Source organism: Anabrus simplex, chromosome 8, assembly GCF_040414725.1.
Source record: "Anabrus simplex isolate iqAnaSimp1 chromosome 8, ASM4041472v1, whole genome shotgun sequence".
Lineage (NCBI taxonomy): Eukaryota > Metazoa > Arthropoda > Insecta > Orthoptera > Tettigoniidae > Anabrus > Anabrus simplex.
This window is the reverse complement of record NC_090272.1, coordinates 127,098,453-127,114,426: the sequence shown is the minus strand read 5'-3', so window position 1 is coordinate 127,114,426 and position 15,974 is coordinate 127,098,453. Positions and strand designations below refer to the sequence as shown.

At 40.8% G+C, this 15,974-nt stretch overlaps 1 protein-coding gene across 1 annotated transcript in view; it reads left to right on the top strand.

The window, feature by feature from the left end:
* Positions 1-15,974, top strand: part of LOC137501910 (von Willebrand factor C and EGF domain-containing protein-like) — a 94,299-nt gene that overhangs the window by 40,199 nt on the left and 38,126 nt on the right. Inside the window, exon 2 of the mRNA XM_068229072.1 lies at positions 6,366-6,497. Within this exon, the coding sequence (XP_068085173.1) occupies positions 6,366-6,497 (132 nt within the window). The remainder of the gene's footprint in view (positions 1-6,365; positions 6,498-15,974) is intronic.

Genomic DNA, 15,974 nt, shown 5'->3' with positions numbered 1-15,974 from the left:
GCCAGTATCCAGTATTCGGGAGATAGTAGGTTCGAACCCCACTGTCGGCAGCCCTGAAGATGGTTTTCCGTGGTTTCCCATTTTCACACCAGGCAAATGTCCGACTCGTTAGCTGAATGGTCAGCTTACTGGCCTTCGGCTCAGTAAGTCCCGGGTTCGATTCCCGGCCGGGTCGGGGATTTTAACCTTCATTGGTTAATTCCAATGGCCCGGGGCTGGGTGTTTGTGCTGTCCCCAACATCCCTGCAACTCACACACCACACATAACACTATCCTCCACCACAATAACACTCAGTTACCTACACATGGCAGATGCCGCCCACCCTCATCGGAGGGTCTGCCTTACAAGGGCTGCATTCGGCTAGAAATAGCCATACGAATTAATAATAAAACCAGGCAAATGCTTCGGCTGTACCTTAATTAAGGCCACGGCAGCTTCCTTCCCACTCCTAGCCCTTCCCTGTCCCATCGTCGCCATAAAACCTATCTGTGTCGGTGTGACGTAAAGCAACTAGCAAAAATAACAAAAGATCTAAACTCTTCTACATGAGTTACTGTTGAGTGTCCTCGAACAGGTACATCGAAGCTCGTTGAAATCGGTTGGATGCAGGGTCTGGCGTCTCCTTGTTAGTGCCGAGGTTACGGATAGTGGAAGCCTTTACATTTTACTCGCCCAAGGGCTTTCGTCGCCTATTGCTAAGTCTACATAAAGGGTACATTTTAATATGGATATGTTTTTGGGATGAGGATCTATTTGGAATTAGCGTAAGCAATTTAGCGTCGACAAAGAACCGACACCGTAAAGAGACAGCCAGTGTACGTCATTTGGATGGAAGAACGATGCTACAGTCTGTGACAATAAAGTTCGGTGAATAGTCCTGTACTATCAACATAGATGTACAATGCACGACAGTGACCTTACTATCCTTTGAAATAGTCCCCTCCCATAACTATGCACTGCTGAGATAAGCGATACATGTCCTGGAAACTTTGCGAGAAGGCTTCCTTTGGGATGGTGTTCAAAAGCCTCGTCACGTTTCGTTGGATGTCAGGAATATCGTCAAATCTCTCTAGCTTCAAAGCGAGTTTGAGTCGTGGGAATAGGAAGAAGTCTGGAGGAGTGAGATCTGGCGAGTATGGGGGATGTTCAAGTTGCACCACCCCCTTTTTTGCCATAAACTGTTTGACGATATTGGCTGTATGTGGGCGAGCGTTGTCATGCACGAAAAACTATGAACCTCGTTGTGCGTACTGGGGTCGTACCCTGCGTAGAAGTTTCATGAAACGGGTCAAAATTTCAATGTACCGTGCAGCATTCAACGTCGTTTCTTCAGGCAGGAATTCCTTGTGGACATTGCCTTGACTATCGGAAAAGGTGATGAGCATCGTTTTGATACGTGACTTTCGGCTCTGACCTTTTTCCGACGAGAGGATCCCGGAGAACGCTATTCCATGCTTTGCCGTTTCGTTTCAGGGTCGTACCTGAGACACCAGGTTTTATCCTCAGTAACAATACAGTTCAAGAAATTTGGTGTCGCATTCGCCGTTTCGACAAAATCCGGTGAAGACTCTAAACGTGATGTGGCACAAGACGAGAACACATTTTCCTCTTCCCTAACTTCTGGGTAACGATTTGTCGCACGGATTCACGGTTAATCTGCAGTTCATCCGCTACCATGCGCACAGTTAATCGCCGATCGTTCATGATTAATGTCCTCAACTTCTCAATATTTTCGTCACTGACGGCGGTCGCCGGTCTTCCGCTACGGGGGCTGTCAGAAACACTTTCCCGGCCTCCTCGAAAACGGGCGAACCACTCCTACACACACTTCAAGGACAGTGCTTGATCTTCATAAACGCGTACCAGCATCGCATGCGTTTCTTTCGGTGTCTTGCCAAGCTTTAAACAAAACTGTACATTGATCTTTTGGTCGTTCATGTTTCAGCTCGCAGTTCAGAACCAACGCACTAAACACGCACTGTGTCAAACAGGCCTTACACGGCACACACACGATGCTCAACTGAGCAACGTTGGGAGCAGGTGGTCAAAACCTGCTGATACGCAGGTGCAGTGTTGTGTGTCGCGAGTGTTGCCAGATCGACCGTTCTGACTTCATTCACCAAACTTTATTGTCACAGGTTGTATTTTGACGGAAGAAAAGGCAAGTTTTTGGAGATGATGATGGTGGTAGTATTAAACCTATAAAGAGAGGCTGTTAACAAAGCAATGGCGAATAATTTCAACGGGAAAACATTAATTGAAATTCTGAGCACTGCGGAAGGAAGACCAAATTCTTTCTTTCGATTAATCGGATCTCTTTTATTTTTTTTATTGACAATTTGCTTTACATCTCACCGACAGAGATAGGTCTTACGGCGACGATGGGATACTAAAAGATTAGAAGTAGGAGGGAGGCGTCCATGGCGTTAATTAAGGTACAGCCTCAGCATTTGCATGGTGTGAAAGTGGGAAACTACGGAAAAACATTTTCAAGTCTGTCGACAGTAGGGTTCGAACCCACTATCTACCGAATGCAAGCTAACAGCTGCTTGACCCAAACCGCACAGTCACTTGCTAGGTCCGAACTCTTTATCTCGCCGGTGGGTTGAGTGATTATCTGTAGGCCCTATATGTTGTAAGAGGTTACTAAGTGGGGAACAACGAAAGAATCTGTACTCTCTCTCTTGTCTTCTAAGCCCCAAAACCTACCCATGATTCTATGTTTTTCCGTGTAACGGAGACGATTACTTTATATCTTTTTATTTAACATCGGGAGTGTCCTCGGACATGTTCGGCTCGCCTGGTGGAGATCTTCCACTTTAACACCCATGGACGGTATGCGCGTCCACATCCCATGGACGAAATAATAATCAGCACCACCACCACTCCCATTTATCACACCAGACAAATGCCGGGATAGTACCTAACTTAAGGCCACGGCCGCTTCCTTCCCACTTCCTTATCTATCCCTTCCAATCTTCCCATCCCCACAAGGTCCCTGTTCAGCATAGCAGGGGAGGGAGCCTTGACGAGGTACTGGTCCTCCTCCCCAGTTGTTTCCCCGATCTAAAGTCTGACGTTCCAGGACACTGCCCTTGAGGTGGTAGAAGTGGGATCCCTCGCTGAGTCCGAGGAAAAACCAATCCTGGAGGGTAAGCAGATTAAAGAAAGAAAGAAAGAAAGAAGGAAAGAAAGAAAGAATAATAATAAAAATTAACTTAGGATATTAAATCAATAAGCTTCCGTGGCTCAAGCGGCAGCGCGCCGGCCTTTCACCGCTGGGTTCCGTGGTTCAAATCCCGGTCACTCCATGTGAGATTTGTGCTGGACAAAGCGGAGGCGGGACAGGTTTTTCCCCGGGTACTCCGGTTTTCCTTGTCATCATTCATTCCAGCAACACTCTCCAATATCATTTCATTTCATTTGTCATTCATTAATCATTGCTCCAGAGGAGTGCGACAGACTTCGGCAGCCGGCACAGTTCGTATCCTCGCCGCTAGATGGGAGCTTCGTTCATACCATTCCTGACCCGGTCGAATGACTGGAAACAGGCTGTGGATTTTCATTAAATCAATACATTAAACCTGTGGCGTTCAGCAAGTAATGGTGAGCCGCTGCAAGATCCGCAAGCCGTAATCATTGTTTTACTTGTTATCAGATGTCCCTTATTTGTTTTTCATAGGCACGTCAGGAGAGTGCACTACATCGCACAGGGGAAGACATGTTTACTAATAACTTCTGACACTTCCTCGATTTATGTGTCATGAACTATACACACAGTGTCATAGCAGCCTATCAAGTGAATGGAAGGCCATTACAGATATTGTGCCTGCCCTCATAACTGTCGCCTTTCATGATCGCCAGTAGGCAGTAAAACATTACTTCGCAGAATGATTGCGCTAGCTGCAGCCATGGTCACTTCTCTTCACCTGGCGTGTAAGTACATTACTGGTTCGTATCCACTTGAGAGAAAGGTCTTAATGTGCTCTATTTAGAAGTGGGATATTATTTCTTATATTTAAAGTAATTTGCCTTTATAAAGGATGCCTGGTCGAGACGGTGCGTTCTTGGTTCACCAGGAAGGGTTGGATTCTCCGACAAGAAGTCGAGAAATTTCGATACGAGACATCCACTTATGGGAAGGAACTTAGTCCTCTGGCCCACTCACAAGAGAGAATTGTTTGTTTTAACGTTTCTCCAAATACTGTAAATTTTAAGAGACACCTGGATGCCGGAAGTTTGTCCCGCAAGTGTTCTTTAAATTTTCGGAATTGTCGCAAAGCAATTAAAGCTAGATTAAGAAAAAGAAGAACAGACACGAGATGGTAATGAAAAAAAGAACATGATGGGGTACACTTACCACTATACTAGTATAATTCCCAAATATTATCCTTTATTGACTACTTCTGGTTCTATACCACTGTCTTTTAATTTTTAGTCTAATTCCATTTTTATATACAAATTCTATTTTCTGCAATTTCAGCGGGTTTTTTAATGCTGCTTTCTATACCCACTAATGTTAGAGACAACAGAAGGATGTCATCTGCGAAAACTAGACTAGAATTTTCTTTATTGAGGCATGGACTTGACATATTCTCGTCTTCATATTCCAATATACAGTATCTATATAAATAAAGTTGCATAGGCACGTCAGGAGAGTGCACTACACCATTCAGGGAAGACATGTTTACTAATAACTTCTGACACTTCTTCGATTTATGTGTCATGAACTGTACACACAATTTTGCCAAATTTTCAGATATATATTTGCTTTAGCTCAACTCAAGATTGTATCAGTGGTTTTTAGCTTTCGTGTCTGTTTGTCTGTTCCACCATCACGACGAAACGACGGGATAGATCTTGACCAAACTTCATATAGTACACTCATCCAGGAGTAGGTTTTGATATGCGTATGATTTAAAAATCACTGAATAAATTGGGGGTTTATAGGGAGTTCAAACGGGTTGTTTGATATTTTCTCATACATTATTGATTTTATGTAAATTTGTAGACTATCTTCAATGTCCCTTCATTTTAAATATTATTTTGTTATTTTCAATATTTCGCTTACTATTCAAATGATAGAGAAAATTACTATTTTCTACGGGCTTCATGCTCTGCATCGAGTGATGGACACTCTCGCAGACCGACAACGAATCTACCGGTTAACATGGCAACGTCTCTGGCTGCTTGCCAGCAGGGAAGTAAAATAATGCAATTCTCATCATCATTTCTGTAAAGTCGTGGTTATTCGTTGGGTAGAAGGCGAGGGAGACGTCAAGTGCCAAAAATGGAATGAGACTAATTAATCAGTATGAAACTTTCTAATTTAAGTTAATGTCTATTTTCATTGAGAAGCTTCCAAGAACAGCTGGAACATGGATATATCCAAATCCTACATTAGGTGAATTCCAATTCGACCATGTGCCTATATCCCAAAGAAACACGAAAGAAGTCACGAATATCAAGGTAATAAGAAGCGAGTAAGTTGACTCTGTTTACTACTACCTCTCTAAAATTAAACTCAAATTCCAAGCATACACAAAGCACCACGGAAGAAGGGAGTATATAACGAAGTATAACATAGACTGAACAGTGCGCAAGAAACAATCGAAAACATTTGAGGCAGAAATCGAAATTAATCAACATGGTAACTGGTAAGGCTTATCTAAAGAAATCAATGGGGCAGCACAGAAAACATTTAGCCTAGAAAAAAATAAAAAGACACAATGGTGTAGCATGCGAAGGAGTATTTGGAGCATGAACAAAGCAAACGCTTGGACTGATATTGGTAGAGGAATAGGCTGGAGTGGAGATTTTAAAAGTATGGAAAACAATAATAGGAAGTGTTATGAAGAGACTTAATTTTTTGTAAATTGATTTTATTACTTGAAGTTTCCGAGCCAATTTATGATTGGTCGGATGATTATGTATTGTTGAAAATTGTTACGTATGTAACAGTCAAGTTTTTCATCAAATAAGTAAAATATATACATACCCAATTCAATAAAGTATTGTAGACACCAAGTTCTTTTAGTTAAAAATCCATAAAAAAGGAAGATAAATATGGAATTCAAGAGAACAAATTGGGGCAAATATTCGTTCATAGGAAGATGAATGAGGGACTGGAATAATTTACCTAAGGGGAAGTCCGAAACATTTGCAATTTAAAAAAAAAATCATTTCAGAAAAGACTAGATAAACAACTGGTAGGGAACCTGCCACCTGTGTGACAGTCTTAAATGCAGATCAGTGGTGAATGAAAGTCAACATTTCTGCCATGCCTCAAGGAACAGAGTCATTTGTTACCTTTATCAAAATTGATATTTAGCGCGATGGTAGTAAAAGTCGTTTGTAGTTGCAGGTGGATCTCTCGAGTGTGACCTGCGCAGGTGCAACCTGGCCAATATTCAGTATTATTTGGAGCTGGATTGTCGGCCGATACGAGAACCTGGAATTTGCTGTCCTCACAGCTTCGATTGCAGTGATATGCTGAGTGCGTATTAGTTTCATTATCTTATCGCTCTAAGACTACAATATAGCTTAACAACAGTTTTGTGAGAGGTCAAATAATTATCCATAAGGGAAATATGACTGCCTTCAACACTTGAACCCAGGGGTTAAAAAATCCTTTTATGCTTGGGCGGTAGGTACCAAATATTGCATTTTTAAATTTATATTTTACTTTATAGAATATATATTCTGGTGAAAGAAATTAATTGTCCCCGCTACTCCAAACGATTTCTCTATTTCCTTTGCTGGCAAGATGTAGTGTTTACAGTGCACTATGTCTTCTGGTATGGGCTAGAATAAAATTGTCACTTTCATTGACCTGTCTCAGTCTTATACTTGGCTTTGACAATATGAAAGTGACTGAGGTATGAGTGACACTAGTAATGCCATTCCTTATGCAGCCAGTCCCTGCTATGAATGGTCTGAAAATGTTGCTCATAGGATCGGTTGGTGCATGCATTTCAGTGGGCTTGGCAGACTGATGTGCAAGAACAACTTCTGGCTCAGTGAGGAAAGCAACGGGAAACTACCTCACTCCTCATTTCCCTAGTACGCCTCTTCAGTGACACCTAGGCCATCTATGGCAGCTAATGGTGAACCTGTTGAGGATCCAACCAGCCTTCGGGCTGAATACCCAACATACATACATACATACATACATACATTTCCGTGTTAAGTCCCTTGTTACATCTCCTTCTTCTTCTGCCTGGCCATTTCCCAATTTCCTTGGAGTCGGTCAATTTGAGTTTAGAAGGCGAGCGCTCTACCGTCTGAGCTACTCAGTCCGTGAACAAAAGTAGACATCTAAAAAAAAGTACATGTAGAATACACTTGAAAGAGTACGTCCTTTGACGCATATGGGACATACCAGGTGTATGCATACGATTTTGCCGGTTTTTGTCGTGAAGAAAACACGTAATTTTCAAGGGAAAATCATTTTTTGTTTATTAAACATATCGGCTATCGGCTGCTACACACTTCGCCAATCTTTCAGATAAGTTATGAATACTATGCCAGAAAAACTGCTTGTCTTTTGCGGCAAACTATTCATCGAGCCATTTTCCAACTTCCTCGAAATTGCTGAAGTGCTGCTCTGCGAGCGCGTGCCCCATTGATGCGAAGAGGTGACAGTTAGATGGCGCCAGGTCGGGGCAGTAGGACGGGTATGGAAGGATGTCCCATTCAAGCAATATCAAGGTATCTTTCTCTGGTTTTGCTGTGTGAGACGGCGAATTGTCGAGTAACATTATCACTTTGCCATGTCTTCTGGCCCATTCCGGTCGTCCTCCGATCAATGCATGATTTAAATTAATCGTTAGTTGGCGATAGTGTTCAGCATTAACTGTTTCGCCAGGCTTCAAGAGTCTTCGCACTTTGATGGTCTACCAGAGCGCACATTGAAATCACCACGTTTAAATTGTCGAAACCATGTCTCGCATGTTCTAATCGATGGAGCATGTTCACTCAACACCACCTAAATATTTGTAAGGCCTCTGTATGGTGTCAATATTAAAAGGAACATGGCGGACTTTTGAGGCAATGTCTTGTGAAAGTGATCCTTAATTTTGTCTTACAGAATATAATAACGGTCTACAAATGTTGTGTGCCTAATTTTAGGGGAAACTACAGTGAAAGTAACAAAGTGCAGATTTTTAGATTTCCGAAAGATGAAGATCTAGAAAGGAAATGGATATGTGCAATAAAGCGCGAGAATTTCGTTCCAACGAAGTATTCAATGGTAAGTAACTAAATACTACAGTAGGTTATGCATTTTTATTCGCAAATGTTTTTATTTCATACTGTGTTGATATATTCATATAATCAAGAGATGGTAGTATAAGATATCTGAAAAGACGGCTGTTAGGTTAGACGGGATCTAACCTCCAACATGCATGGTGAAATGCGTTCAGGCTAGGTTAATTGATTGTCTGTAATTGCAGGTTTGTGAAGTACATTTTAATCCGTCCGAAATAAGGAAACATACAGAGTTTCAGTGTGAGGATGGACAGCTTATAACTGTACTACTGAAGGTTCCACGACACGACTTAGCCCCAGTGCTGTTCCTTCTCTTTTACCAAATTATCCAGCGTATTTGAGTAGTTCAAAAACGTACCGAGAAGGTCCTGAAGAGAAAAGGAGAAGACGAGAAACTGAAAATATCCACACAGCAATCGGGAAGAGTGAAGTAGAATATAATTTACACAAGAATAGAATAACATTTTCTAATTTCACTGACCTGAAAGGCAAGTTAAATAATCTTAACGTAGGTGAATCATGGGATATACTTCATAAAGGTATAAGTATAGTAATAGTTAAATTGTGTTGAACCCTGAACTTGAATAAATTAGTTCATTAGTTATCAATGAAACTTTGGAGTTGGTATACTATAAGAACATCAAATTAGACAGTATTGGTAACTTTCATTTCCCACAGTCTGTAAAGGACCTAGATGAAATTTCAGTGCTTCTTGAAAAAGTTGACACGTTAAGTTCTGAGGTTCACAGTGCAAACAGCACTAATGACATTTTAGGTTTAGCAGCATATCTTTTGAAGCAAGTCAGCATGTTAGAATCGAGACTATAAGAACCACTTGAATTCATGATTGAACAGATTGCACTTTGGTCACACGAGAGGAGGAGTTATAGTTCTTCCTTTCTGATTTTATCTTCAATATTGCAGTCCATTTCAACCCATTGCTATGCATACCTCAGACATCTCAATTTATTGTATTTGCCTCATCCATGTACCATCAAGAGGCTTTGTTATTCTTTAAAAGAAGATCGTAGAATAGAACAGCATGATAACAATTTCCTGAAGTACATAAGGGACCAATTTCCTGGCAATGATAGTGATAAGTTCATTGCGCTTATGATATATGAAATTCATGTTAAACCATTAATGGACTATAAAGGTGGTAATGTTGTTGGCAAAGCATTCAATGATGAGCAATTAGCAACAGGTGCTTATTGCTTTATGGTTTCAAGTTTGTTATGAGACTTTAAGGAAGTAGCTCACATATTACCTGTAAAATCGATTACTGGAGAATATTTGAATGGTGTACTAAGAAAAGTCATTGTAGGATTAGAGGAAACAGGATTTAAAGTTGTTTGTGTTGTTAGTGATAATAGGCCTGGAAACAGAAAATTCATGCAATTATTTTCACCTGAAAATGAATTGAAATGTGTTTATCCGCATCCTACTGACGAGAGCAGACCACTGTTCTTTGTGTTTGATAGCTCAAATGTATTCGCAATAACTGGTTAAATCGAAAGGATGAGAATATGTGCACGAACTTCCCTGATTTTGAAGATAAAAGTGCAGTGCAGTATGCTTCTTTTATGATCTTGAGCATAAAAAGTTCGTAAAATATGGCTATGGTCTGTCTCTCAAAGCATAAAGTCCTTCATCATTTGAAAGGCAGAATGTAAAATTAGCTCTGCAAGTTTTCAACGACATTGTTATAGAAGGGCTGAAAGTGTTAGGTGAAAAGTGTAACCTACCATATTATAAAGAAATAGCCTCATATATAAAAATAATAATAGATCGGTGGGCTGTTGTCAATGTCAAAACACCAGGTAAAGGGGCATGGCTCAACAACAGCATAATGTCTCCAGTCTCTTCAAATTTAGAGGAAGGACTTCAATATTTGAAGAAATTCCTGCTGTGGCTAGCAAAGTGGAGAGATCTAGGTGGAAAGGGTTCATTATCATCTGAAACAATGGCTGCTTTGATACTGACAACTGAAGGGTTGTTGATGTTGATAGAATATTGTTTGTCAAAACTTAATTTTTCGTATGTCCTATTAGGAAAATTTCAGACAGACATATTAGAGGCAGTGGCGGCTGGTGGTTTAAAAGTTCAGTGGTGCACAATTTTTACCATTGATATAATATGAGTACAGGCTAATTTTCAAATCCAGGTACATCAACAATATTTTTTATTATTAAAAATAAAACAAAAATTTTACATTTCTATTTTCAGGAATATTACTACAACCCAGTAACATTTTTTCATTTAAGAACTCTTTTACCACATTGGAATGAAACACTTTGAGGTAGGCCTAGCCTAATTTCGGTATCGTATCTGGTTTCGAAATTAAACGTCGCGTGGGCCTACCCATTCGTTTCACCTCGTATTTTTCTTCGGCAGTCCGTTGCGGAAACGGCCCAGACATTAAAGACCGCACCGGATTCATCATCTCGCAAAATATCACTAACTGATAAAAACGTACAATAATGACACACGCTGACACGAATGTTTACACAGTGAAATCAATAAGCTACTTAGCTTGTACGCACATAAAAATGTTCACAACTATACTGAAAGAAATGGCGGTTTTTATTTTCAAATTTAAAGCCATTAATTATATATTCAGCCACCGCCGTCTCAATCTCTATATACTGCCTGCTCTATGCCGCGAGAATTGCGTTTACAGCGACATTGCAGATGGCAGCACTTACCGCACCCAGAGCACATGTTGGTTAAATGAGAGTTGGTCCGTAACACCAATATAAAATGAAAAATAATCCTTAACATGTTACTAATTGAGAAGATAATGCACATAAAGAAACTAACATTTCACATTTAAGCTTGGTTTAAGATATAGAAACGTAAAATATATAAAATCTTACCAGTCACAGTAGATATATTAGGATCATCCCATGCTTCATAGTACATACCAATTTCAGAATTTTTTCGACACGTGTAACGGAGCACCTTTTCCGTACTTTTCTTACTGTTATTTACCAGCAGTGGACGCAAAAAAAGTTTCTGTCGCTATTTCGCTGACCGTTTGTTCATGAGCAGTTTTCAGGATACGTTTTATAGCACATAATGCAGTGCGTGCGTTCGTCATGTCATTAAATCCACCACCCACTCTCACTGAACTAAATAGAGCTTCTATTGCGTCTCCAGAAAATCATCTAGTGAGAACATAAAATAACCGATTATTTAACAGATAAGACACACATTCCACTATAGATTTCACAGTTAGCGAGACAGCATCTGCCGTCTCATTAGACAGACACTTCAGTTTTTCACATTCTGATTTCAACCGAATTATGTTAACGTACTCGATGAAATCACCATCAACCATTGTAAGTATTTTATCTGCTGGTGAATAGAAATGCACACAATCTGGATCGTTTTGCTGAAAGGCATTACAGTAATCATTTCTGGACTACAAGGGATAGATCGGAGACTTTTAAGCCTTTAACGAGGGAGTAGGCAGCAGGACTAGAGAACTTCTTTGAAAGTCAGATTACAAGAAAACACAATAGTTTATTCGCGAGAGTAGCAGATTTTACAATATCTGTGCCGCATACACGTTCAACATTGACCACGCAAACGAACTTGTCACTGGTTCGGTTTTAAAGGAGCCGTACCTAATTAACCATTTAATCAGCGATCACTGTTACACTCCTCTCAATTGGTCTGATAGTTTTACATTCAGCTCAAAGCCTTTCCTTCACTAATTGGGAAATCCCGACAAACACAATCAACATTTTCCATTTAGGCTACCTGTCCAGAGTACTTTGTGACGGAGCTGATACTAGACCAGGAGTCCTGCCATATTCGTAAAAGTTTAGGATGCTATTCCCCACGCCACATAGTACCGCGTGATTTGTTCAGATTGCCCAGATTTTGTCTTGGGAAAATTATGGTTTTGATTTTAATAAACGGTCGTTTTTTCCATTAAATTTACCTGCTTCCTTTACTTTATTCAAACGATCAATTTCTGGGTTGTCTTCGAATTGTCTCTGTAGTCTTTTAATTTCATTGTGGATAGTCATCAGCTGTTATCGCAGTCTCAGAATTCTTGATCGGAGCCTTATCACTGCTGTCATTCTTACTCGTTGGAATATTGACTTGGATTGATACATCGCTGTTCAAATGAATTTCGTACTCGTCATCCAATATATTTTCTGCGCTTGAAGAGCTTGTTTCATCACAGATTTCTTCCGAAGAAATATCTTGTCGCTGTCTGGTCTTTCGTGGAGCTATTTTTCTGGTTTGAAGGTTATGAAGATAATTTGAATACCGACTAGGCACGCTCTTTGGCTTCAATATATTTTTCTTTTAGCTTTATCTTCTATCTCCATCTCTGACATTCAGGCTACAAACACGGGAATAATCGGATGGAATCCATTGATCACCTTTGGTTGATCCTTGCCTTGATATAGCGTTAAGCCAATTTTCCCAAAGTTCTTTACTTGGGGGGATAACAGGAATCCTCGCGCCTGAAGAATGTGGATTACCTGCTTTGATATGCAGAGAGGAACACAACAATTAATCATTTTAAAACCAGAGACACACACACAAATGGGTGCGTTAGCTGGCGCCCCTAGCGGAGGTTCGTGACACCAAGAGCTCACGCCGAGAAGCATGTTAACCGCATAGAGCAGGCAGTATATAGAGATTGAGACGGCGGTGTATTCAGCCACGGCCGACTTGATGCGTCGCTCTAGCTAGCTCCTTACCGGCCTTGACAATCGGGTCCACGTACTGTAATCGGAGTAGTTACACAACTCGACACGTGGCGCTGGCGGCCGACCTATTTGCGTTAGAAATGCATACTTCTTTATGGAAAATATATTGACGTTGGTTGCCGATTTATCGTAATTTAGAGCTATGGAGAATATTACATGGGTTAATACTGTTAAAATGATTAATCTTAAAGGTTACGTTCGTTGATATTTGCCAAAATGATGTCGTGAAATGAAACTGCGGGGAGATGACTTAGTCCAGCTGACGTTCTGATATTGACTCTGATTGCCGATGTATCTTAATTTAGGGAATAAAATAGTATGTTACATTGACTAATATTGTTAAAATGATTAATCCTAAAGGCTACTTTCATTGATATGTGCCAAAACAACGTCGTGAAATGAAACTGCGGAGGATGGAGTAGTCCAACTGACGTTCCTTAATTGTGAGGAATAATAGTAATCGTTTTTATTATCATGACATTTAGATACATAGCAGAACTTACCACAATGCTTTTGTCTTCTGATGTTAATATCGAGATTAAGAGTCATTGTTCAATTAGAGTTTTAAAATTCTTCAAGCGCTGCTCTCAGGAAGGAGGCTGGACAAAACATAAGAGTCTTACTTTTTCCATATTCGTTGTATACAGAACATAAATATTTTGACTCAAACATGTTTAAATGTTAATTTCATTATATATAGTTTCAGATTATATTTCATTCATACCTTTCACTAGAATATTAAATACCGGGCAAGCTGGCCATGCTAAATTCAGAAAATAAATTTTACTTGAAATGCAGTAGGGTGGAACAAGTTGGCCGCGCGGCGTGGAGCTGTGAACTTGCATCCGGGAGATAGTGGGTTCGAACCCCACTGTCGGCAGCTCTGGAGACGGTTTTCCCTGGTTTCCCATTTTCACATCAGGCTGTACTCAATTAAGGCCACGGCCGATTCCTTCCCACTGCTAGCCCTTTCCTATTCCACGGGTGTCATAAGATCTATCTGTGTCGGTGCGACGTAAAACAAATAGCGAAAGAAGAAGAATTTTAAATAAAAATTCAGTGAGAGAAAAGTATTTTGAGTAAATAAAATGTAAACTGTTCTCTGCTCGATGATGATGATGATGATGATGCTTGTTGTCTAAAGGGGCCTAACATCTAGGTCATCGGCCCCATTGCTCAGGTAACAACACTTCATACGCTGGCCTTACCGTCATAGCAGTAGTGATTCTTACTTGTCAATGTTTAAATGTTAAAGTTCAGATTATCTTGAACAAAAATGTGTTGTGTCATATGGCAAATACGACACCGCCTAAAGGATTATTCTATGAAAGAAAATTCATGGGTAAAAATGATTAGCGGCCACTCACGGAGGCCCGGGTTCGATTCCTGGCCCTGCCACGAAATTTCAAAAGTGGTACGAAGGCTGGAACGGGGTCCACTCAGCCTTGGGAGGTCAGCTGTGTAGAGGGTGGTATCGATTCCCACCTCAGACATCCTCGAAGTGGTTTCCCATAGTTTCCCACTTCTCCTCCAAGCAAATGCCGGGATGGTAACTAACTTAAGGCCACGGCTGATGCCTTCCCTCTTCTTTGGATATGCCTTCCAATCTTCCCATCCCCGACACAAGGCCCCTGTTCAGCATAGAAGTTGCGGCCGCCTGGGCGAGGTACTGGTCATCCTTCCCAGTTGTATCCCCCGACCCGCAGTCTCACGCTCCACGATACTACCCTTGAGGTGGTAGAGGTGGGATCCCTCACTGAGTCCGAGAGAAAAGCCAACGCTGGAGGGGTAAACAGAGTAAGAAAAGAGAAAGAAAGAACGAAGGTAAATACCCGACATAGAAACGGAAAACTAAGACGTAGTTTTGTCCTGGTCTACAGAGAATTCGTAAAATGATAGTGTCCCTTTGCTTCTTTTTCCTGTTCGGAATACAAAAAAGGCACACAGCAATATATATTCGAATATTTCCTAACACAGTTAAAGAAAAGCAAATCAACACACCATTAAAAAACGAATTAGCACATAAATTAAAATCCTTGTTCAGGACGAAGTTACAGCGAGAAATCACTTTGTTCTTGTTTCCATAAAATTTCTGCTCGAAGTACGAAAAGGTGCACAAGAATGTCTCAAATTCCAAGATTTGTAAACACAATTTTAAAAAATATAATCACCACACTACACAATAAAAAATAAACTCACTAGCGCATAACTATCAGATTTCATTATCAAGCCAACAAGCACCTCATTGCGAACACATTGCTAACATTTACGACAGCAAAACCAAAAAATAAAACTGGAAATGCGGCAATTTGCGGTATACAGCATCCTGTCAATGGGTAGTAGGCCAGCGCTCCAGCGGCATTATGGTGAAACTTTCCAATTACAGCTTTATGCTGGGCTTCACAAGCGATTGTCAAGGCCGGTATAAGGAGCGCAGCGAGGTATCCAGTCGGCCGTGATTCAGCAGATGAACTTCCATCCAATGTCGCTAGGTGACATCCCTGTTCTATAACAGACTCTCACATTGAGCGCCAACGGTCTCTAGCGACTTTGCTAGTAGTTGGTTACGTAGGAGCACGGCCGACTGGATCCCTCGCTGCGCTGCAAGGAGCATGAAGTCGGCTGTGGAAGGAGGAGCCAGGTTGAAAAACCTCCATTTAAGCAATGTATAAGAAGCCACGCCTATCTTTTCCTCTTCCCGCATACCTCTCTAGCAGCCAAAAAAGCACCCCTCGATCAGCCCTGCGCACCCCTCTGGTAGCCCAGGTTTCATCCTACCTCAGGTTGACTCTCTGCTACAAACTTTTCGGCTCCTGCAGTGAACATCTAAGAGTTAGTCAATATTTGCTCTTTCAATCTCTTGAAAGGTTTGTCTTGCTGAATTAAAATACAGTAGGCCTAGTTGAGTAATCCAAATTATAAAACTTTACCTAAAATAAACATAAAAAAATTAATTGGGGTAGCGCAAACCT